Genomic DNA, 22,365 nt, shown 5'->3' on the forward strand with positions numbered 1-22,365 from the left:
CGCCTCACTCGCCCGAGCTCGCTGGTACACTAAAATTCGGGCCTTGTGGCGGACGGTGAGCAGCATTGAAGTTTGCCACAAACTTGGTCGACCCAAGCCCATGGATTCGGTCTGGTACCGACACGGCCAAACCTTACCATATGCACATGGAACGGTGCGCTGCGCACTGTCCAGGTCCCAGCCCAGACATGTGCTCCCGACCCACGACATGTGTGTGTGACAATGAGCAAAATGCGCAGCAGGGCGGGTCACGTATGGATATTCTCCCCGCGCCCACGAAATGGTGACTGGTTACTCGTGACTTGGTCGTCTGACAAGACAAGACGGTGCGGGACGCTGCGTAGCGACACGAGGCCACACGCGATCCGTACTTTGGAGAGCACAGTAAGCATATGGGCATGATACACGTACATGCGCAGCGTAACGCGTGGTGGGGGCGAGACGGGCAATGCCGGTTTGTTGTTTGTTGTTGTGTCTGTGGCGCGCAACCGCGTACATTTCTAGTTCTACAGTCTAGACCCATGATGAGAGACGGTACATGTCTTTTTTCACACACACACCCCCTTCTTCTAGAGCTTGGCAGCGACAGGCGCCGCCTCGCTCGCCACACCGACGGTGACGCAGATGTCGTCCACTTTACCGCCACGGAACGCGTACCGGGGGCCGAGCTTGCTCGACTCGACCTCGAAGGGCGTCTTCCAGTCCTTCTCCTGGCCGGTACGTAGCATGGCGCGGCGGCCAGCGGCGACGAGCACGTCGGCGAGGAGACGCGCGTGCTCGGCACTCCGCTCGGCGCTGGAGAGGTGCGCGTTCTCCTTCTCGCTCAGGAGGGCCAGGACGGCGTTGGACAGCGCGGGGATGTGCGAGGCAGGGAGGTTGTCCGACAGGCCGTCCGTCTGCGTCACTTGTCAGCTTACAGCGCGCAAAACAGGTTTCTGTGGGCTTTGGAGAGGGAGGGCAAAAGGGCCGTCCAACGCGGTGCAGCGGACAATGCCAAACAGCTCTAGGTTGACGACAGCAACCACAAGACAGGGGCATACTGGTTGCCATGAGACAACGACGAAGCCACCAAAGGGTGATAGATTGCGGTGGCACAGTGCCCACCTCGGCACGGACGCCACAATCCAGTGTTCGCACAGACGCGGGCAGTGTAGGTGTAACGTTGTCTGTGCGCCGTTGCAAAGGGGGGAGAGGTGGCGGGCAATGGGGGTACGTTTCGCGCAGCAGTCGACCACCGCCCGGGTTCTAGCTGGTCACTGGAACCGGCCCAGAATGTGGTCGACGCCCGTATCGAGTGAACGTAAGCCACAGCATGAGACATTTGTCTCTGCTTCTTGCGTTCCACCCATGCTGGCGCGCCACACGCCAGTGCGCATATCAACGACGCGATCAACGACGCGACTAGGCGGCCGCGCCGCCACCACCACCACAACCACCGCCAGCTCATGCGAGCACAAGGCCCAGCGTTTGTCGTATGCCAGTGCCGGGGTAGCCGGAACGACCTTTCTCGGGTTGTTCTAGCGCGGTGCGCACAGAGTGCGTGAACACCCGCTCCAGTGCCCGTCTGCCATTTTTGGCGTCCGGTTGCTCCAGCCTTTAGGTTGTACGCCAGACGCACATCGAAAGAGTCTTGGACGGAATGCGAGCGAGCCGTTCCGAGCGCCAACGCAGTCATCCTTGTCCCCGAGCCCCAGCATCCTGAACCCAGAACACAGGTTACACCCCAGAGTAGAGAAGAGAAGAGAGAGAGGGAGCGGGCAGAGGTACTCACATAAAGAATCACCACATCGCCGGCCTCGAGGTCAAACTCGAAGCGGTCACCGCCCGCGGGGACATCGGCGATGATGCCCTTCACAGCCTCGGCGGCGGGGATCTTTGAGAGCTGGAGCTTGAGGGGTGTCAGTGTGGGTCCAGAAGGAGGTCCAGGTGAAGTGTGTGGGAGAGACTGATGGTGCGAGGGGGCGAGCTGGTTAACAGCGGGTGATCACCGCAACAGCGGTGGTCCGCTACGCTGGGTCGAGATGGGCCGTTGAGTCCACGGGCTGCATCTCGCCTCGCCCGTCTCAATCCTACGGTCGGTGACCCGCAAACTTACAGGGCAGTTGAAGTAGTGCGTCTGGGGCTTGGTCTCGAAGACGGCGTTGCCCTTGCGGAGGATGGTGAGGCCCGAGTCACCGAGGCTGCGATGGTCAGTTCCATTCTGTCACCAACAATGTCGGAGGGGAGAGGAGCTCAACACCTGTGCGGTCCGCGACCCCACCGCAATGTACTCCTCCCCTCCGGCCCCTCCACCTGCACTCACTTGATAGCACGGCCCTTGCCAGTGTCACTGAGGCTCACGCCCACGGCAGTCGCGCTGCCGGCCACAACGCTGTCGTCCTTGCCCACGGCGTCGTAGGCCTTTTGCAGCGCGTCCCACGGCGCCAGGCTTGGGTCCTCGGTGAGCGCGTTGGCGTAGTGGAACATCAGAGCCTGCGAGTACAGTGCTGGGTCGTACTTGGGGGCCCAGCCGCCGACACCGTCCGAGACTGCGAGGTGGGTCTGAGCTGTTAGCGGTGGAATGTCGGGGGTGCTGGGGGAGATAGGAATGATGCGCAGGTTGTAGTGCATCGGCCATGGAGTTCAAGCTGGCCAGCGTCCGCCTGCTTCGCGTACAGGTCAAGCTTGCACTACGCATGTAGCACATGTATACGCACTACGCACTCTCCACTCCACTCCACCGTCATGGGTCACTCACAAAGCCACCGCCGTCCACAACAGCGAAAAAGTCCTCGCCAGCACCCCACTTGAGGACCTCGTCGCGCAGACCCGCGTCCCAGCCTCCGTCCTGGTCAGTCGACGAGGGGTGCAGCTCGCCACGACCGGCAGGGAGAAACCTCATCGTGTCGACCCATTTGCCGAGCTTGCCTCCCGACCCGGCAAACCCCTTGGTCCCCGGCGGCGCGGCGGCGGGGATGAAGGGCGGCGAGTGCTTGGCGGCATACGACAGGCCGAGGGAGTAGGTGAGTGTCGAGCGGGCCATGCCCGAGGCGGGCGAGGGTGCCGAGGAGAGGACGCGGAGAGAGGCGCGCATGGTGTGGAGGAGAAAAACATTGCCGACGAAGGATGTTGATTTAGGCCTCGCAGCCCAGGGGTGGCGCGCGGAGGCAGGCTGGGTGGCACACGACGTTCACCGCAGGCTCCGTCCGTAACTGTGCCTCTCGTTTGCGTTGCCATGCAAGTGCCTATGCATCTAACTATCTCTCGTCTACTTGAGAAGCTCAAAGAACATGTCCTTTGCACGCTTCGCATCCGCCGCACCCTTGCTCATCTTCATGACCTCGCCCACAAGACGCATCACAACCTTTTGGTTGCCCTGGCGGATTTTTTCAGCCTCCTTGGGCAACTTTGCAATGACAGCCTCACACGAGGCCCGGAGGTCGTCGGCGGACGCGGACAGACCGAGTTCCGAGACGAGCGTCTCAAAGTCCTTCGAGGTGTCCCCCGTCATCACAACATGCTTGAGAACCGAGCGGCCTACAGTGCCCGTCACCTTGCCGCCCTCGACGGCACTGACAATTTCGCCCAGCAGGCTGGCGGGTACCACCTCGGGCGACCACGTCTTGTTGTTCTTGGTGAGCCGTCCGAGGAGCTCGTGCGTGACCCTGCGAGGTTAGGCCAGTATCTGTTCGGAACACCTACCAGTTGGACGCCTTCTTGCCCAGCTCAGCGTTGTTTCCAACAACTGCTTCAAAGTACGCGATGCCTGCGCCAGTGTACTCGTCCAGTCCAATGAGCGTCTCGACGTCACGGCGGTCAACACCAAACGTCGACGTCAGACGAGACACCGTCTCCCATGGTAACTCGGGGACGGCGGTGCGGAGGGACTCGAGGAAGGCCTGTATGTCAGCTTCAGGGGCACGAGAGAAAGCTCACAGGAGCGATCGCGAGCGCGGGCAGGTTCGAGTCGGGCATGTAGCGGTAGTCCTCGGCGTCCTCCTTTGAGCGTAGGCTGTACGTCTCGCCTGTCATCTCGTTCAGACCGCGAGTCTCCTGACGCAGGGGGACACCAGGTTGTGTCTCGTAGTGCTCGATGTGACGTTTACGCTCCGCCTCTGTGCGGGTTAAAGGGCTTGCTTCCTGATAAAAAACCCACCAATGGCTTGTTGCAAGAATCGGACAGAGTTGATGTTCTTGACCTCACAGCGGGTTCGGAAGGGTTGTCCGGGGCGGCGAACAGAGACATTGGCATCGACGCGGAGGTTGCCCTGCATGGGTCAGACAGTGGTCGCAGCGCAAGAACGGTACCCACTTTCTCCATGTCACCATCACCCGAGCCAACACGCCGCAACAGACCCTGGAGCTTGCGGACAAACGCACCCGCCTCATCCGAGGAACGCATGTGGGGCTCAGTGACAATCTCCATGAGACCCGTACCGGCACGGTTGAGGTCTACTAGCACCTCGGAAGCGACAGTCTGGCTCTTGGCCGTGTCCTGAGCGTTAACATCGACGTTCTGGGCACTTTGCAACGCACCTGTTCAATCTGAAGCTGGTGGATTCCGACGTCGAATGTCCTGTTCACACCGGGTTCACCGGCCTCAAATCGCAGCGTTCCATTGCGGGCAATGGGGTCTGATGTCAGCTCAATATCAAGACGGTAGCTTACTGTAGTGCTGTGTGATTTGGTATGAAGGAGGGATATCGTGGTAGAAGTAGTGCTTCCTGTCAAAGGTCGAGCGAGGGTTCTGCTATGAGCTTGCTGACGAAATGCCACTCAGCTCACGATGTTACAGTTCAGAGCCATGGCTGTGAGTAGAGCCAGCCTGACAGCCTCCGGGTCGATCACCTGGGAGCTTGTTAGCAAGATAGAGGGCGGAAGCTCACTGGAAGCGTTCCAGGGAAGGCAGCGTCGAGCAGCTGAACGTGGGTGTTGGGCATCTCATCATACACAGTCTTGGCACCTGTCATTAGTGACGTCTCAATTACATACCGACTCACGAGAGAAGAGCTTGCTGCCCGTTCGGATCTGGGCATGGATCTCGAGACCGATGATGAGTTCCCAACCTTCCTCAGAGGAAGACGCGGTTGTTGCCGAGGACGAGGCAGCGCGGGAAAATAACGGAGAGCGGAGGCGTGATGGGCCTGCGGAAATCGACGTTCCCGCTGACCTTGCGACGTGTATCCGTGTTCTGAGGAACGAGGCCATGGAGGACGAGGTTGTTGTTGTTGAAGGCTGGGGATATGCCTTGGAAAGTCGAACAGAGGACGAGCTCTGGCCGTCATTGGAAAGTGGAGGTCCGCATAGGTTCCGACACGTCATTATTTTGTTTACTATGGGCATCATTGATAGCAATACCCCCGTCGATGATCCACGCTTCCTGTGCGTGGGGTGGACGCGCACTCGTACGGTGTGTCGGTGCTGTGTAGGATGTTGTTGTCAAACTATACACAACTCACTCCCCTTGGCCACCCACATAACAAGTCCTCTGTATCACAATGAGTACGTCTACTTTACCGCAACACATGGTCCTGCAGCTGACCAGTACTCAGGTGCTTACCGCGCCGACGCAAATCCATTCGACGACCCGGGGTCCAACCCCTTCTCACAGTCCAACAACTCGGCATTCTCCCTCGACGATGTGGGCGGAGGTAACAGCGCGCCCTCGGGCGGCATTGCCAACATGTCCGCCTACGTCGCCGACCACGACCGTCGCGCACGCGATCTCGAGGCAAAGCAGCGCGAGCTCGAGGAGCGCGAGCGCAACCTGTCTGCGCGCGAGGCCGAGGTTGAGCAGTACAAGGCCAACTGGCCGCCTTGTGCGTATCCATGCAACGTGCAGTGTTTCCGGGTGCTTTCTCGCCCAGTCACATCTCGCACCCCGCACGCGTTCTGTTACTGACCCTCTCCCCAGTTATGCCACTGATCGTCCACGACATCAAGTTCGTCCCCACCGAGCACCAGCGTAACGCTCGTCTCATGTACTTTTACTGGCTCGAGCTGGCGGCGACCCTCGTGTTCAACTTGCTCGGATGCCTGTTCCTGTGGATTTCCGGTGCCATGGGAGGCTTGTGAGTGTTTGCTCGGTACACGAGCGCAATGAACGTCGGGGCCCACGTCAACATTACATTCTGGCCCTCGATGACGACATTTTGACCCCTTGGCTAACGGACCAGCTCGTCCTTTATCTCCTCGATCTTCTACCTCGTGTTCATCCTCCTTCTTTCGTTTGTTCTGTGGTACTACCCCGTTTACAACGGCTGGAGGCGCATCAACAAGCGCGGCGCTGCTATTCTCTTCTGTGAGCTAAGGTTACCGAATCCTTGACCAAGCTAACAGTCCCAGACTGCTACTTTATCTTTGGCGGTATCCACATCATCTACTGCCTGTACATGGCGATCGGTGCTCCTTACACCGGCTCGTCGGGTCTTGTGAACACCATCCGTCTCCTCATCGGCGAGCACAACGTGTCGGGCATCATCGGTATTGTCTTTGGCATCATTGCCTGCGTTGGCTGGATCGTCCAGCTCCTCGGCGGTCTTGTCCTCTACAAGCTCGTCTGGGCCTTTAAGAACAGCAACGCCGAGATCAACTGGGCCAATGCCAAGACCGAGTTCACTGGTCTCAAGACCATCTTCAAGCTCTTCAAGGGCTCGTCGACATAAAACGAAACATGGTTGGTCTGCAACGGCCAACTTGATGATGACCTGCGAGACCCACATGACCCGCTACCTTCTCGTCTTCACCAGGCGCGATGATCAAGGGCGGTAGGCCGTCCGCGACCTCAACTATGGGGACAGGCGGGTTAGGCAGCACCGAAACGAAACAACACGCTGTTTTGCGTATGACTCATACTGTAGCCTGCAGCGTACACCGGAAGACGCTGTGCCTGTACGAATGAATGCAGACGTATAGACTAATGCTCGACTTGTCCTCGTTGCTTATCGTCTCCCGTTGTTGACATCCACTGGTGCTCATCGCACTGGTCACAGGTCTCCCATGGGGCGGTCAGTATGTGAATATACAAGCTGTGAAGGAGTCCACCCAATGGCCGAGTTACTGAACCGAATGAAAACACAGCAAAAGTCTTTCGACTCGCCCTGCTTTCACTGAGTTCGGTATACTGGCTAATAGGCGCCTTCTTCCTCTTTTCATTCCTCCCCAGAACAGACAGGGTTGTTATGGAACGTCGCGATCGCGTCGCCCCCCCAATCAGAATCCGCTCACCCAGTGGGGAATCTGGTCGACTAACAAAACAGGCATCCTGCCAACCAGGCCACGCTCATCCAGTGGGCAGCCTGGCTGAGGCACAGGATGCCAAGCTAAAGTCTTTGGACTCGCCCTGCTTTTACAGAACAGAAAGGGTATATCGGGACGTCGCGAGGCGACCTCCAGCTGACCAGACTCACGCTCACCCAGTGGGGAGACCGGTCGATGAACAGAAAGCAGATACTAGAACAGATTGGGGAGGTCGAACAGACGGCCTGTCCGAACAGAATACTGAACAGAAGGGGTTGAACAGACGGCGGGTCCGACCAGAATCGCTGAGCAGAAGAGCTTGAACAGAATCGCCCGGAATGTCAAGGTTCACAGTGTGCCACGGTGGACCGCTGTCGAGTTTGAACGATGTCGAGTTGAACAGAATCGGCTGAACAACATGGCTCCGAGTGTCAAGTTGGACCGCTTGTCAAGTTGGACCGCTGTCAAGTTGGACGGTTTGTCAAGTTTGGACCGCTGTCACGTTGGAACGCTGTCGGGTTGAACAGAATCTGCTGAACAGAATTGCGCGCCGTGTCAAATTGGCAAAAGTGTGGGATGGGAATCCTCGACCGAACAGAACCGCTGGCACCAGTATGTCAGGAAGCTGGGAGACTTTGGGGGAAGTGGGAGCAGCACCAATTGTGCTGCCCGGTACGTGTCAATGTCCTTTTGGAAGTCGTGGTCGACCCTGTCAACAGCAAACAGTAGGGTGGTGACGACGCAGCGCGAGGCACTGCGTCTGTCACTGTCATCTTCGCGGTTTCGCTGGGTGCTGACTGCTGGGTCCTGCTCCGGCTGTCAAATTCCGCCGAGTGCTGTCAAGGAGCGATAGAACCTTCGCCATTCGGCGAGATTCGGTCACCGACCAGATTCACGCTCACTCAGTGGGGAGTCTGATGGCGCCCGTCGAAACGATACTCCGCGAGGATCGCCTGTCACTACCTGATTCACGCTCACGCAGTGGGAGAATCTGGTGTCGCTGTCAAGAATCGAATGGATTGGAAGATGAGTTGAGTCACCTTTGTCGAGGGGCGATGAGACAGTTGAATGTCCCACCGCCCACAGAGATACAACAGGGTGAGACGGGAGGTGGCGGAGGCGAGAGGCGTCTAGTAAACTGTTACAGCACCGAGTCAAAGCAGCATTGCAAGGTTCCACTGAATGCTGCTTTGACTGAGTGCTGTAAGCAGCATATTAGGCGCCCGACTTCGAGACTGGGTTCCAGGTTGCTTGAAGGATTGCTTGAGGAGCCAAGGATTGCTTGAGGAGTCAAGGTGTCTTGAGGAGCCAGGGTGTCTTGAGGAGCCAACTTGAGGGGTCAAGTCTTGAAGAGCCAATCGTGAAGAGTCAAGTCTTGAGGGGTATTCTTGAGGAATCCGAATTCTTGAAGAGGTGTCGGAAGTTTCTGAGACTGGTCCAGTTTGAAGAATGGAGGTTCTGTAGACTGGGTGGTGGCCAAGGTGACTGCAGTCGTCGATGGTCCACAGGGACGTTCAACAAGGACCACAAGGTGGCTGTTTATATAGACAAATCTCAGACGATTCTTTGGGGAATTAGGGCGGAGCAACACCGTCAACTTGCACCCAAATACACATGTGATGTTGTGCAGCTGGGGCGTTTCAAGTGCGCTCCTCGGGCAGTCTGCCTGTGGACGGGCTAAAAGTGTGCGCGCACATGATCGGCGGGGTGCGCGCACATGATCGACGGGTGTGCGCATAGGATCGACGGGTGCGCGCATAGGATTGACGGGTGCGGCGCGCACACCCGTGTCATGTCCCCAACAGCGCAAGCAGCACCGCGCCCCCGGTACAGTCACCTGGGGAATTCGGCCGGTGGCTGCTGACAAGGAGCGGCCATAGGCCATAGCAGTATTTTGTTTGATTTAAACCGAATTTTATGCCGATCCACCTGCGCTGGCTTTCCGCCACACAACCGCACAGCACGCAAGGCCATGGTGCTTGGACCTGATCGGCAGATTGAAAGCCCCCGAGGTGTCTACTGCCGCTATGCCTGCAAACCCTCGGGTGTCCTGCCTGAATGTGGCAAACAGCGATGTGCTCGCCATGAGGGGTGATCCAGCTGTGCTGGTTCTGCAGCGCAGCCCCGTGTCACGGATGGCCACCCGACACCGTTGCAGTGCGGCCCGCCGCACATATATAAGAGCAGCGTTCCCTCCTTTTGTGGTTATTTTCTCCATTCTCTTCACCCCTCTCTTCTCTCCAGTCCCAGGTGGCAACCCCACACCTGCGGACACTCCTCTCCCCCTTCCCCCTTCCCCCTCCCTCTCCCCCTCCCCCTCCCCCTCCCCCTCCCCCTCCCCCTCCCCCTCCCCCTCCCCCTCCCCCTCCCTCCCCCTCCCCTCCCGTCAACCAACCCAGTCTGGGAGATCCGAGTCCTGACTCAGCCTCAGCTCAAGGTGGGGCCTGTCTCAGTTCTCGAGGATTCCAGACTGGTCCTCAACCACCGGCTCTGACGTCGGCCAGTGGCACCCCCAAGTCGACAAGACAACACTGACAATGCGTGGTGCGGGCCGCGTCCTGCGGACAAAGCCTGCCATTGCAGTCTTGTGGTTCCCGCGTCTCACCGGTTGGGTCGTCAGTCGTTGGTGTTCGCCTGCTCGTCAGCACGTCAGTACCCGTTCCGCGGCGGAGTGCCGCCTCCAGCGTAGTCCACGGTGTGAGGCACAGAGCACACTTCTCTCGGCGGCGTGAGCGTGCACCCAGCACAAATGTGTAGCAAGCAGTCAGGCGCTTTGCGAGTTCTTCCACGGACGTGTTCGACGACCTTCTGGACGGACATGGGCGGCTGTGCAACACGTTGTGATGGGGACCACATCTCGGTATTCCGGCAGCCTTCAGCACTTTGTCACTCTGTCTCGACTTGGACACTTCCTCCCGAGGATCATTCTCCAGCAGCATCGACTTCTCCGACACCGTCAGCGGGACGATCGACTGATTGGGGTCCTCGGTACATGTCTATACAGCCTTCTACCTGAACTATGCTATGTAGGGCGGGGGAGAGAAAGGCGCCTCACATCCTTGGCTAGCACTCAGTCAAAGCAGGAGGCCGGGCGGAAGCTTGGGTCACTGCTTTGACTCGGTTCGAGCCATCGGGTTTGCAGAGTCCTCAATCAATCCTTTTCCAACATTACCTTGTGGGCGGGCCAGTGAGTGACCCAGGGGTGGTTGTAGACCATAAAAGGAAAAAGGGAACCCTCAAGAGATGTACTCTTCAAGTCCACATGCGCGTACGCTGAGTCGAACAGCGGTTGGCTCAGAATTGCGATTGAACACCACAACGAACAGTGATAACCACCTACACTATACACGCTTCCACGTGGTCTTTAATGCGAGCGTGGAGCAATGCCTTGGCCCCCGTGCTTCTGCGCTTCTCAGGGCTGCCAGCGTCTCGAGGTATCGTGGCAGGACGCTTGGAGACGTGGGGACGAGGGAGAGGGAGTCTGAGCAGCAGAATTGGGAACGCGCGGCATCTGGGTGAAAGACGAAGGGAAGGCTGCCTCCGATCCGGTGTTCACTCGAGGAGCTGCCAGTGGTCCTGTGTGCTGAAGTTTCTGTTTCCCGCAGTCTCCCTGTCGGCTCTGCGGCGAACAAGCGGCCTGCATATAACAACAAATGGGACTTTGCCTAGGTGCTGCAGGGCCGAGGAGTGATGCTGGGTAAGAAAATGCTGCTCGAGTAGGACACAGACCAGCCCACACTAGCCCACCCTCGTGCAACCTCCACAGACATGATCATTGTTTCGTACCAGTAGCTATATCGTTAAAGAGAGCTAATTTCACGCGATATTCTATAGTAGTTGGACGTTATCCACAAGAGGTGCGGCCGGTTGAAGGCTTACAAACGAGTAGCTCATTTTTTCCAATGGGGAGGGAGCGAGAGAGACAAATATTAACGGAGGGCTCCAGTGTCATCGTCATAGCTAGGCGGGGGGTTTTCGTAGCCATGCTGCTCGGTGATGAAAGACGAGGTAACGGGCGAGTCGGTACCGGACGAAGGGGCTTGCGGAAGGCGACGCGGGCCACCGGCTGCTGCGCCACCAGCCGCGTCGTGGCCAAAGCTACCGCTACCGTCATCCGACATCGAGTCATGGCTGACACTCGGCCGCTCGCGGCGGTTGGTACGCCTGAACGCGGCTGCCGAGATGGTGGGTCCGGCGCCTCCGTTGCTGGTCCCGGCACCCTGGATGGTGGCGATAGAGGCGTTCGAGTCTTGCGACTGGTGGCTGGACTGCATGCGTGTGTGCAACGTCGGGGTGGCGGTACGCAGCGGCTCGGCGGGGATGGTAACGACAACAGCATCGTCTACGGCCGACTGCACACTGTCACGCGGGTTGAAGGTGGCGTACGACTCGCGGTAGGTTGCAAACGAGTCGCGCCCGCTGTTCACCGAGGCGGGCATGGAGTCGCGCACGTCGCGGGGAACCTCGTGAGGGACGTTGAAGGTAGATGTGCTGATACGAGGATTATTAGTGTCGGGCGCGTAGAATGACTCGTGCTCGTTGGAGACGGAGCGGTCAAAGTGTTCCGAGTTGGGCGAGAGCATGGGAGGTGCAAGGGGAGGCACATAGCCGCCTGCCGCTGGCAAGGTGGACGCCATGCCGCGGGGCGTCTCATGGCTAGTCTCATGGCTGGGGTCCTCGAATGACACGGTCGGGATAGGAGGGATGATTGCGCTGGGAGGAGACTGCGGTGGGCTGTTCTGGAGAATGGGCGGGGTTGTGACCTGGATCGACTCGCGCACGTCGGACGGGACCGAAGCCTTACGCGGGTTGTTGCCTTGGTCCTCGTCAGGTGTAAAGTAGCCCGAGTTGGAGCTGTGGGGCCGCTGGGCATGAGGATCGGCAGGCGCAAGCCACGAGTCAGACGACAAGGGTTCGAACGCGTCCTCATTGAGGCCCAGGGGCGGGCGAGACTGGTGGCTCTGGATAGGTCCGTCGCTAAGGCTGGTGCCGGTCGCCGAGCGCTCGTGCTGCGAGACGCGGAGCGGCTGCCAACCGGGGTTGTGCGCGGCACCCGAAGCCTCGGCGGCAGCTGTGGCAGCCGCGGCCTCATCCATCTGGCGCTGCTGCTCATACTCGTAGTCGTGGGTGTTGAGCTGTTCGTCGGTGGGCCCTTGCCACATGACATTGTTACCAGCAGGTGGGGACTTTGAAGCGCCAAACTCGTTGTAGTTGTACCTGTCCTCGATACCGCCATAGGCCGCGTCGCCGCTGGCGGTACCAGCAGCGCCCCTAGGGAGGTTGACGTCCAGGGTAGGGGGCGAGGTGGGAATCCCAGGGAGGTTCTCGTATGCCTCGTGGTCGGCAACGCTGTGCGATCCGCGGTCACCAGGGGCGAACGAGTTGCCACCGAGCGAGCCAGACTCGCTGAAGCGAGGAAGACCGGGGGGCTTAGGCGCGGCCGAGCCAGCATGGAACTGGACAGTAGCGAGCTAAAAACAATGTCAGCCCGGGGTGGATTTCAATAGTCGTGTGCTTACACATTTCACGGCCTCGGTGACAGTGTTCTCGGTGCGGTCTTGGGCAGTGTATGGCGCGCGACCGTATCCTGGAGGGGTCTCCTCGAGAGGAATCTCCTCGAGAAGGAGCTTGCCCAACTCGCCAATGATGCACATCTTCTCGCCGAGCTCTTCGAGACCGCCAAACTTGAACGACAGGGCCTCCTTGATTGCTTGGCGCTTATAGTCGCCGAGCTTGGCCTCCTCGTTGACAATGTCCGAGTCGAGCTGGCGCATCTGGTGACGGAGAGACTCGAGCAGCTCGGTTTGGGACAGGAGCTGCTTGTTCTCGGGACCCATCTTGGCGAGCTTGCGCTCTGCAGATTCGGCCTTTTGCCCTGTCGTACGACGCCGACGACGGATCTCGTCAAGCGTCCTCCTCTCGTTGACGCACACGCTTGAAGCAGGTACGCAGCGACGCCTCGTGTTGGGCAAACGTGCGGAGCGCAATAGAGAGCTGGTTGAGGAGAGTGCCGCTGTGCGTGAGGACGTCGCGGAGGTCGTCGCCCTCTGCAGTACCGTAAGGCTGCAGCTTGGTGGCCGCGGTCTGCATGTCGACGGCGAGCTTTTCGGCAGAGGTCATGACGCCCTTCTCCGACGAGATCACACTAAGGGCAGGTCAGTTCCCCAACTCTCCTTTCACACTTGTGGCGAGTCTGTTTTACTCACTCTTGCAAGAGCCTCAAGTCCTGGTTTCCCAGTGCGGGGATGAGGCTGGTGTGTGCGAGGCTTTTGCCAAGCTTGCGACCGATACCGTCGAGACGGTTGGGGCCGCCGCCATCGGCGCTGCTGGTGCCGCCGCCGCCGCTGGTACCCCCAATAGAGAAGTGGGATGTGCCGCGCGGCGAATGCAGGCTGTCATTGTCGCCACCCCCGCCCGATCCGACCCCGGTTGGGTATGTTCCCGAGGTCACGCGAGACTCTGGTGGGGAGATGGTGGTGTCGACCTGGGGGTTGGTGGAGCTGGCCTTGCGACCAAAGGGGAGGGAGAACTTGCCCGACGCGTTGCGGAGCGTCATCGTCGGGCTGTGGTGTGTGTGTGGGGGGTGTTGACTGGAGGAGTAGAGAGTGGATGTGAGAGGTGTGTGTGAGTAGGCTGTGGGTGGCAAGATGGGAAGAAAGAGAGAGAGAGACGACGATGGATGAATGGGACGACTGCGAGACAACCCATCTTGGCGTGTAACACCCTTCTACTGGCGTGCGTCGCTGGTGTGCCTCTGTGCCCCTGGGGGCCGCGGTGATGATGCAAGAGGCGGTGCCGCATAAAAAGTCCGGGTCCCTTTTTTGTTTTGTCTTTTTTATTTTTTTTTCTGACCGTGAGGGGGAATCGATCCATCGTCATGTGGTCCACAGGCCCCAGGCCACAGGGTGGCATTGCCACCCTGTGTGTTCGGCCCGTCCACTGCCGCTCGCTCGTCGCCTGCTGCATGTACGTCCTTGAACAGACAGACAGACCCGCAGTGGCCAGGCCATGGCAGAAGAAGACACTCGTCGCTGGCCGCTGAGACATGGGACTGTGACATGCTGCGTCCACGCACGCACCCACACCCACCCCCCCGGTCGTCGGGTTTTGCGTTTGCTGTGCGCACGGACGTCCTTGTTTCGCTGTTTCTTTTGACGCCACCTGCGAGCCACCCGCGCGCACCCACACCGTACCCCTCGTTTCCGTCGCTCTCTTACAGCCTCTTTCGTTCGCATCTCTACCTACGCCACCCATCCTCTGGCCTCTGCGTCTTCATCTCCATCCATCCATCCATCCACACCACCCCCACATCCATCCCCCCAGACTCCTCGGCAACAATGGTGAGCTCTCACCCTGGCTCTGCCTCCTGCTCCAAACGCTCACCGTAACCCTCTCTCCTCGGAACACTACCCACCGCGCTCGCCCGACACCCCCGTCCATCACACCCCTTTCATCACTGATGGCGCACGAACCCATCTCCCCATCTCCCCCTTGCCTCCCGTCGCCTCATCTCTGCAGAACTACGGCTACGGCGGCTACGGCGGCGGCATGGGCATGGGCATGGGCTACGGCGGCGGCATGCCCGTCATGTCACAGTCCTTCTACCCACCCATGGCATACCCTGCCGCCGGCATGCCCATCGGCGGAGGCATGTACCCTCCTCCGGGCTACATCGGTGCAGGCTATGGCGGAGGCTACGGTGCAGGCTACGGTGCAGGCGCAATGGTATGTCGCGTCTTGCTCATACAGTTAATCTGATGGTCACTCAGGTTCCATACCGCCAAGGGTACATGGGCGGCGGCTACGGCGCGTACCCGTGAGTTGCTCTTCTTCGTCCCAAACCTCGGAAAACGAGCTCACACCTTTTCGCCAAAAGTGGTTATGGTGGTTACGCTGGGTATGGTTCACCTCCTCCATTGGCATACGCTGACGGCAGCGGCATGGGTATGGGCATGTACGACCCATCGATGGCCTACTACGGTGTAAGTAGTCGTGGGACATTACTCCTGGAACGCCGCTGACGGAGACTAGACGCTTTCGCGGAACGCGCTATACGGAGTAACCCACTGACACATTCCTTTTTGCAGACCCCGCAATGTGTCCACCCGGCGTCGACCCCAGGATGTACATGTGGTCGCGCGGTGCACTCAGCTACCAAGTGGGTTTTGCTGCAAACCACCGCTTCTTCTTTCGTTTTGATCACTGATGGGAACACAATAGGGATGGTATTACTAGTAGTGATGGTTGTGCAGCCACCACTCTGCGCCACGCCGTCAGAAGCACCCAAACGGCCCAAACACACACCACACCCCCGCGGGCCCGCGTCGCCGCCGAGTGCGCCGCCGCCGTCACATACACAGCCACCACCGTCCGCAGTCACACCGCCGATTCCCAGCCCTCCCAGCTCCCAGAACAGACCGCTGCTGATCCATCTTTCGTCCCCACCCCCATTCGACACACACACCTTCGACACCCTCCACCCAGTCCTCGGCCCTTCTCGGGTGTGCTACCCACACATCCCGCGACGTGCTGTCCCACAGAACTCCGCTGGACGGACAACGGCAACAGCGTTTGTGGCGACGCGTCCTCCCATTCCTTTTCTTTTATCAGTTGTATAGTCCATGAGTCATGCAGTGGAGTGAAAAGTACAGTACAGTCCAGTAAGTACTTACATGACAGTTTCGCAAGGAACCATTAGCAAGGCAACGGTAACCCCTTCCAACACACCATGCATTGGTACGTCCATTCGCACCTCAACTTCACTGCCTGCCTTTCCATCTGGGCATGCCATCCGTCCTCCACATGTTGTCGACCACGTTCTTCTCCTGGCACAGTTTCTGGCAGCTGCCTGGACGGCGGCGTAGCTCTTCTCAACCTTGAATCTTGTGGCGGGACGACAACATCTCTACATAGTCCACCTGTACTGGTCAGGAAAACAACAAGTGACAGCACCAGCCACCTACGTCCTCCCCCAGGAGCGCTTGGCGGGGTGCCATGTCGCATGTGCCAAGGTAAGGACTGGACTGGGTCAGCAAACTTGTCAGATCTGCCATCACTTACTACGGTCGGTGGTGCAGATAACCCGCACGGCGCTGCTGCCTTATGGCTTCGGGGTGCAGCGGCACAATGGCGGGGCCGGTCATACCCATGTCGTCGTCATGGCAGAAACCCAAAAGGGACAAGGGCACTGCACGAGGTCAGCCTTGGTGGTTGGCGAAGACAATCCAAACGTACTCTATCTCTTTCTGATACACGTCGTAACAACGACGCGCGGACCAGTGATCCAGTGATCCATTTCAAGCTCCATAGAGCCGTATGCCGTGCCGGCAAGATCGAGGCGGACTGCACCTGACCGTAGGGGAGTTTGGGGTGTGAGGTCGCGGACACCCATGATGTCGCCGGCCGCGTGCAGCGACCACCGCAGTTGGGTGGCCGGCTTGAAACCTGGGAGAGGTGAGCGCCAGCACATGCACGGACCGAACTTACCTTCCGCCGCAGAGACCTCCTCCTTTTCGTGGTTGACAGTGGGTTGCTGAGGGGCAGTCGATGGTGCACGCGCACCAGTTGAAGCAGCCTGGTAGGTCCGGGACTGGTGGCAGCCACGGCTGGAGTGGCAGGAGTGGGGTGGTGGAGTATCTGGAGGGCACCGTGAGGGAAAGTGGGGTGGGACATGGTGGTGAGGGTTGTTGAGGAGTAAAGAGGTACGTCAAGCCGACGTTATAACAAGGTCGGCGTGGACAGCCGCGTTGCAGCATTGCAGCGTTCCCATGGTGTGCCCCAAAGGGGGCGCAGCCGCTCTGTGTCTGATCACACATGCTTCGGACCCCATCGTCCCACCCAGAGACGACCGGACAGTCACAAAAGCGACAGGAAGAACATAACAAGCTCCTTTTCCTGGCAAAAGACCAACATACCTAGCCTGGAGTCTCATGGCGAACGGGTGGGACTGTACAGTACCCCTGTCATTCCTCTCAAACCTTTTGCGGTCGTTGTTAGAACATGTTCTAACATGGCACCACATTTGGTCGGAAAGTCGACAATTCGAGCGCGGGGTATCACATCCGGATTACACGCACAGCATGCACAGGATGAACGCGCCGCCTGATCCGTCACGAAGCCGTTGTGAAGCATGTGAAGCAGGTCAAGGTGCTTTCGATCGGCAGAGTGCGCGAATAAACAAAACTAGCAAGACGGCTTTCACAGCTTCGGATGAAAAACACACAACGTCCTTGTCCTGGCCCGTCAATTTGAACGTTACGCGTTTCTCGCCCCCCCCCTCGCAATTCGCCACTATCGTCCCAGATCATGCGGAGACGATCATCGTATCGCTCTTACCATTCGTTCAAGTGGCACGTATTGAGTGGTGCTCCTCTAGGTACCTCTTATGGATATGGGGGAACGCAGAACGCGCGGGGACAGAAACAAGGCGGCTTATGCTCGTTCCATGCTTGTTGATCGTTGACCCCGCGCGGCCAGCACGGGGAAGGCGCGTGCGAGTGTGGCACTTTGGGTGGCACCTGGGGGATTACGTAACTGGTTCAGCTACTTCCTGGAACACTTCCAACTCATCATCCCTTGTCCGCCTCGGGCGAGGTCATCACCGTCCACCTTGTTCTGCAAGTAAAGCTTAAAGACTTTGAAGAATCGTAAGCGCCACACTCGTCGGAGCTTCAGTTGACATGCCTAGCTTTACTATCGGTTTTGAAGAGCCGTTCATCGTCAGGACCTCAAAGACGTCCCCGCTCAAGTCAAGTCTCCCAACTTATGACTTTGTGACGCTCAAGCTGCATTGGACGGAGTAAGTACTCTCTGCCGGGGGTTCAGGTAACCCCGAAGGGTGACCATGTGGGTCCTTACCACCTATCGTGACCAGAGGAGCCAGGCCAACCTGTTCTGTTTTGAGAATGAAGGCCGTCTACCCAAGAAGGGCTCAGTGACTTTCAGCGCCATCATTGCCGACCTTGACCGTCGAGTCCGTGACTTCGACGGGCTAACCGGCCTGGAACCGAAAGACATTGCGCTTCTCTTGTTCCCCCTCAAAAGAGGGCGGATAGGCTACTTCGATGATATCGGAGCCGCCCTTAGCCGTACGTTCTACTGAACCGTCACATCGCTGACCGAGTTTAGGCCACGGTCGCAGCGGCAGATCGGTCCTGAACAAGGTGGAGCCCTTTCTTTCTACCGCTCCAACACCGTGCGCTACGCGTTTAGCGATGACGAGCTGGTTTCCCACAGATCGTGAGCCCAAAGCAAAAAGCAGTGCTAACACCGATGCAGGCGACGTGGCACTATGCACAGTGGGTGTGCTCTAAAGAGTATTGCTAACAGCAGGGCGTACCGGTTGCTGGGACCCTTCCATCGACGCCCCAGCACTTGCGCTGGCGCGTGACGTCGCCGCCAAGGTACGTCGTTGTCTCTGAATATGTGACAGCGCTGAACGATTATTCAGTTCCTCGGCCTGTCATCATCGGCGATTGTCACGCTCATGGGAAATGATGGCCTCAACAGCCTCTTCTACCCGACCATCGACCACCCGCTCCACGGCACGCTGGATGGGTTCCAGATCGGAGAGCCCAAGACGATGCTCGTCCGCGGCCTGTTCGGTGAGTTTACAAAATGGGTCTCCCTAAAGCGATCCTAACAAATCCACCAAGCTCTGTATTCCGGTCGATTGTCACCGTATGATGCCCACTCGTTCGGCAGGAATGCCAACCAACAACACTGTCCTCAACGACCAGCGTGCCGTAGAAGCTCTGGTTGTTAAGCACATTGTCGAACCGGGCCAAGAAAACGAGTACCAGCCTCTCTTGTGGCACGTGGACAGCAACTGGATGGCCGGTGTCGACATTCTCAACACCCTGGCCGCCTCAGACGCAACCCCCTTCTCCAACCTCGGCTTTGGCGACGATGACTGGGCTGGCTGGCAGCGCCTTTGCAGTAAGGAGAGAGGCCTCAGTGCTGTGGAGCAGTCGGCGGTGTGCAGGTTTGGTTCGTGGCCGAGCTTGCGTCGATGTGCTAACAGACCAGGTGAGGAGGTCACCAGTGTCTTCCCGCACGCCCGGCTAGTCTTTAAAGATTACCGTAGGGTTCTCACGCGACTCGTTGACCTTCTGATCTCCACGCATGTCGCGGCCGCTACCGGTACCCATAACCGGACCGATCGGGTGTGGAGTAAGAACGAGATCGTTATCATTGCGAGGCAAGTTTCTTAGCGTCCATGTCTTGTACGTCCGTGGCTAACACTGACAGCGTGCTCTACGTTCTCGGTCTGCGCCCCCCCCCCCCCCCCCCCCCCCCTGAGCACGAGGGCGCGTATCCATACAGCGTGACCGCTGCCATCCACACGAAGCTTTCTCACCGCACCACCTCTTCCATCACATGTGCTTTGACCGACAAGGCGACCGCCATCGAGGAGGCATACCACATCGTGGAGGAGATCTTGGACAAAAACCCCTTCGGTGCGCTGCGCCCAGGATTTGACGCGTCCCATGTCTGGCTCGCGTACGAGATTGACCTCCTGGTGGACAGGGCTGGCAAGCTGGCCATTGACCACGAGTGAGGTTGACACCCTGAGGAGACTGTACCTGGTAACGAGAGAGAGAGAGAGAGAGAGCGCTTCAGACAAGGAACGAGAGAGTGAGAGCTTCATACAGACGTCTCTGCTTTTGTGATGTACGGTTTGTCTGTCGAAGCGGCTCACTGCCCATGCACGGTATCCCATCCAAGGGTTTGTTGCCACCTGGCAGCGATGAATTGTGGCACATTTTGACCTTTCGGCACATCTTTCGGCACATTTTGACCTTTTGCTACATTTTGACCTTTTGGTACGTGCCTCCATGGCTACAACTGCAACACAGCTCCTAGCGACAAGTTTGATATCCAATGTAGTGTAGATGCATGGTTCTCAGGTATATACTGCTCACACCTCGTGCCCTTGGGCCGTCCCCAAACGAGTCAAATTACCTGCTGCTGCGACCTGGTTAGCTACCAACTCATGCGTCTGGGCTTTTTCTTCCTGGATCTTGATGGACAACTCACTTTCTCAGCTCAAATCTCAGCGGGAAAATGAGATGTCATCGATTCTCAGCAGAAGAGAGACCGTCTCAGTGGCGAGCTCGAGAGCAGAGGTCGAAACAAGCAGGGGCTGCACGACACCCTCGGCGTCAATGTTCGAGATGATACCCTTCTTGACGTTGATGCCCGCGTTGGCGTCACCAAGGGCGTGCTTGTTGCGGAGCTCGGTGACAATGGCGATGGGGTTGAGACCAGCGTTCTCGGCGAGAGTGGTGGGGATGATCTCGAGGGCCTCGGCAAAGGCGGCGTAGCAGTAGGCCTCCTTGCCGGTGAGGGTCTGGGCGTACTGGGTCAAGAGACGCGAGACGTGGATCTCGGGGGCACCGCCGCCAACAATGAGGGCACGCTTCTTGACGAGGCAGCGGACGACACAGAGGGCGTCGTGGAGCGAACGCTCCGACTCCTCGAGGACGAGGGCGTTGGCGCCGGTGCAAATGACCGAGACGGTCTTTCCAGGGTTCTTGACGCCGGTCACCTTGACAACCTTGGAGCCGCCGCTGGGGAGAGTGGCCTCCTCGACGAGGTCAGCGACACCGAGCTTGTCCTCGGTAAAGGCCTCAATGTCAGCGACGGGCTTGGCGCCGGTCGACTTGGCGATAAACTCAATCTCGTCGCGCTCAATGTCCTTGATGACCATGATCTTGAGCTTTGCGAGGAAGTGGAGCGAGAGGTCGGTGACGGCGTCGCGCAGGATCGACTTCTGCACGAGGAGAACGTTGCAGCCAGTCTTCTTAATCTTCTTGCAGAGGTTGAGCAGGTACTGGCGCTCCTCCTTGAGAATCTTGTCCATCTGGCGGTAGTCGTTGACGACGATCTGGTTGTCCATGTCGGGCTTGGGCGACGAGAGCTGGAACTGGATAAGACCGATCTTGGCCTTCTCCATGCGAACGGGGCCGCCGGCGTTGGAAATGGCGGTCTGGTTGAGGGCGACGCCCTCGACGAGCTCAGTGTCCTCAATGGTACCGCCGACCTTCTTGACGATACGAATGTCACGGAGGTCAACGTTGGACGAGGCCGCGTTGACGAGACGGGTGACAGCCGAGACGGCAATGGGGGCGAGGATGGACGAGTACTGCGAGACAATCTTCGAGTTGAGCGAGGTCGACGCAGCACGGAGGAGGGCGTCACGGTCGTTGAGGTCGACCGGGGTGGACATCTGCTCCAGGAACTCGACAGCCTTGGAAGCCGCGCCCTGGAAGGCCTGTGCTATTGTGGTCGGGTGGATGCCCTGGGTGAGGAGCTTCTCAGCAGCAGACAGCAGACTACCGGCAAGGACAACGACACTGGTGGTTCCGTCACCGGCCTCAATGTCCTGCGCCTTGGAGAGCTCGACGAGCATGCGGGCAGCAGGGTGGAGGACGGCCATGTGCTGGAGAATGGTAGCACCGTCGTTGGTAATGACAACCTCGCCAGTGCTGGTGGTAATCTAAACGCGTTAGCTCACGGAAGGCAATGGTAGCTCACCATCTTGTCCATGCCCTTGGGACCAAGCGAAGTGCGCACGGCGTCGGCAACGGCTGATCTGTCAGCACATTTCAATAACCTGGCTAATACACACCCTTGGCAGCATTCATGTTCGACAGACGGACCTCGGTAGGCTTGCCCTGCAAGTGTGCGTCAGCATGCGCGCACGTCACATACATTGTTGGTCACGGGGGGTTGCCACTGACCTTGTCGTTGAACGACTTGTCCGAGATGCCCGCGCCCGTGGGGGCGTTGGGGGCGACAGCGGCCATGATTGCTGTGTTTTGCTTAAAGGTAAGGTAGCTAACTGCGGGACTGCTTTGAAGTCGATCTGAGTGCCGCGCTGGCGATGTTTTGTGTTGAGGAGTATAGGTGGAAGGTCGTGGTGTCGCGACGAAAGTTGGGACGCGCGCGGCCAGCAAGCAGGCGGTCGTCGCGAACACGCAGCGTGTATGACAGCGGAACCTTTTTTGGGCCGACAGGTATCGCTGAGCGGAGACGCGGAGGCAAAAAGATAATTAACACGTGCTTATCGCGTGCTTATCACGTGGGTTTAAACATGTACACACGTCAACCCACCGATGATTACACGTCAACCAACCGACCCAG

General features: G+C 58.5%; 8 protein-coding genes and 1 non-coding gene across 9 annotated transcripts; 3 read left to right on the plus strand and 6 right to left on the minus strand.

The window, feature by feature from the left end:
• Positions 1 to 569: 569 nt before the first annotated feature.
• EHS24_003564 (uncharacterized protein) lies at positions 570 to 3,073 on the minus strand (the record flags this gene model as incomplete). The annotated part of the gene is made up of 6 exons (XM_028619229.1): positions 570 to 896; positions 1,772 to 1,966; positions 2,096 to 2,180; positions 2,303 to 2,572; positions 2,656 to 2,669; positions 2,738 to 3,073. 6 exons carry the CDS (start codon positions 3,071 to 3,073, stop codon positions 570 to 572), a joined length of 1,227 nt encoding a protein of 408 aa, XP_028472403.1.
• A 174-nt stretch (positions 3,074 to 3,247) lies between these two features.
• On the minus strand, positions 3,248 to 5,187 carry EHS24_003565 (uncharacterized protein; the record flags this gene model as incomplete). The annotated part of the gene is made up of 10 exons (XM_028619230.1): positions 3,248 to 3,644; positions 3,682 to 3,878; positions 3,916 to 4,094; positions 4,136 to 4,247; positions 4,292 to 4,474; positions 4,516 to 4,613; positions 4,648 to 4,726; positions 4,765 to 4,827; positions 4,866 to 4,942; positions 4,980 to 5,187. The coding sequence occupies 10 exons, from the start codon at positions 5,185 to 5,187 to the stop codon at positions 3,248 to 3,250; spliced, it is 1,593 nt and encodes a 530-aa protein (XP_028472404.1).
• A 290-nt stretch (positions 5,188 to 5,477) lies between these two features.
• Positions 5,478 to 6,644, plus strand: EHS24_003566 (uncharacterized protein; the record flags this gene model as incomplete). The annotated part of the gene is made up of 5 exons (XM_028619231.1): positions 5,478 to 5,481; positions 5,532 to 5,798; positions 5,894 to 6,050; positions 6,156 to 6,280; positions 6,325 to 6,644. 5 exons carry the CDS (start codon positions 5,478 to 5,480, stop codon positions 6,642 to 6,644), a joined length of 873 nt encoding a protein of 290 aa, XP_028472405.1.
• A 3,837-nt stretch (positions 6,645 to 10,481) lies between these two features.
• EHS24_003567 lies at positions 10,482 to 10,569 on the minus strand. The gene has a single exon. It is a non-coding gene; the product is annotated as a tRNA-His (tRNA).
• A 578-nt stretch (positions 10,570 to 11,147) lies between these two features.
• Positions 11,148 to 13,774, minus strand: EHS24_003568 (uncharacterized protein; the record flags this gene model as incomplete). The annotated part of the gene is made up of 4 exons (XM_028619232.1): positions 11,148 to 12,689; positions 12,738 to 13,085; positions 13,150 to 13,363; positions 13,425 to 13,774. 4 exons carry the CDS (start codon positions 13,772 to 13,774, stop codon positions 11,148 to 11,150), a joined length of 2,454 nt encoding a protein of 817 aa, XP_028472406.1.
• A 1,055-nt stretch (positions 13,775 to 14,829) lies between these two features.
• Positions 14,830 to 15,288, plus strand: EHS24_003569 (uncharacterized protein; the record flags this gene model as incomplete). Its single annotated transcript, XM_028619233.1, has 4 exons — positions 14,830 to 14,943; positions 14,988 to 15,034; positions 15,095 to 15,200; positions 15,250 to 15,288. 4 exons carry the CDS (start codon positions 14,830 to 14,832, stop codon positions 15,286 to 15,288), a joined length of 306 nt encoding a protein of 101 aa, XP_028472407.1.
• An 800-nt stretch (positions 15,289 to 16,088) lies between these two features.
• Positions 16,089 to 16,890, minus strand: EHS24_003570 (uncharacterized protein; the record flags this gene model as incomplete). The annotated part of the gene is made up of 6 exons (XM_028619234.1): positions 16,089 to 16,136; positions 16,182 to 16,236; positions 16,279 to 16,405; positions 16,495 to 16,662; positions 16,705 to 16,750; positions 16,780 to 16,890. The coding sequence occupies 6 exons, from the start codon at positions 16,888 to 16,890 to the stop codon at positions 16,089 to 16,091; spliced, it is 555 nt and encodes a 184-aa protein (XP_028472408.1).
• A 1,007-nt stretch (positions 16,891 to 17,897) lies between these two features.
• Positions 17,898 to 19,777, plus strand: EHS24_003571 (uncharacterized protein; the record flags this gene model as incomplete). Its single annotated transcript, XM_028619235.1, has 9 exons — positions 17,898 to 18,016; positions 18,055 to 18,190; positions 18,365 to 18,456; positions 18,496 to 18,515; positions 18,550 to 18,620; positions 18,668 to 18,821; positions 18,922 to 19,155; positions 19,246 to 19,421; positions 19,568 to 19,777. The coding sequence occupies 9 exons, from the start codon at positions 17,898 to 17,900 to the stop codon at positions 19,775 to 19,777; spliced, it is 1,212 nt and encodes a 403-aa protein (XP_028472409.1).
• Positions 19,778 to 20,272: 495 nt separating this feature from the next.
• CCT4 (T-complex protein 1 subunit delta) lies at positions 20,273 to 22,028 on the minus strand (the record flags this gene model as incomplete). Its single annotated transcript, XM_028619236.1, has 4 exons — positions 20,273 to 21,718; positions 21,757 to 21,809; positions 21,851 to 21,896; positions 21,963 to 22,028. 4 exons carry the CDS (start codon positions 22,026 to 22,028, stop codon positions 20,273 to 20,275), a joined length of 1,611 nt encoding a protein of 536 aa, XP_028472410.1.
• Positions 22,029 to 22,365: the final 337 nt, after the last annotated feature.

Source organism: Apiotrichum porosum (assembly GCF_003942205.1).
Source record: "Apiotrichum porosum strain DSM 27194 chromosome Unknown scaffold_17, whole genome shotgun sequence".
Taxonomy (NCBI): domain Eukaryota; kingdom Fungi; phylum Basidiomycota; class Tremellomycetes; order Trichosporonales; family Trichosporonaceae; genus Apiotrichum; species Apiotrichum porosum.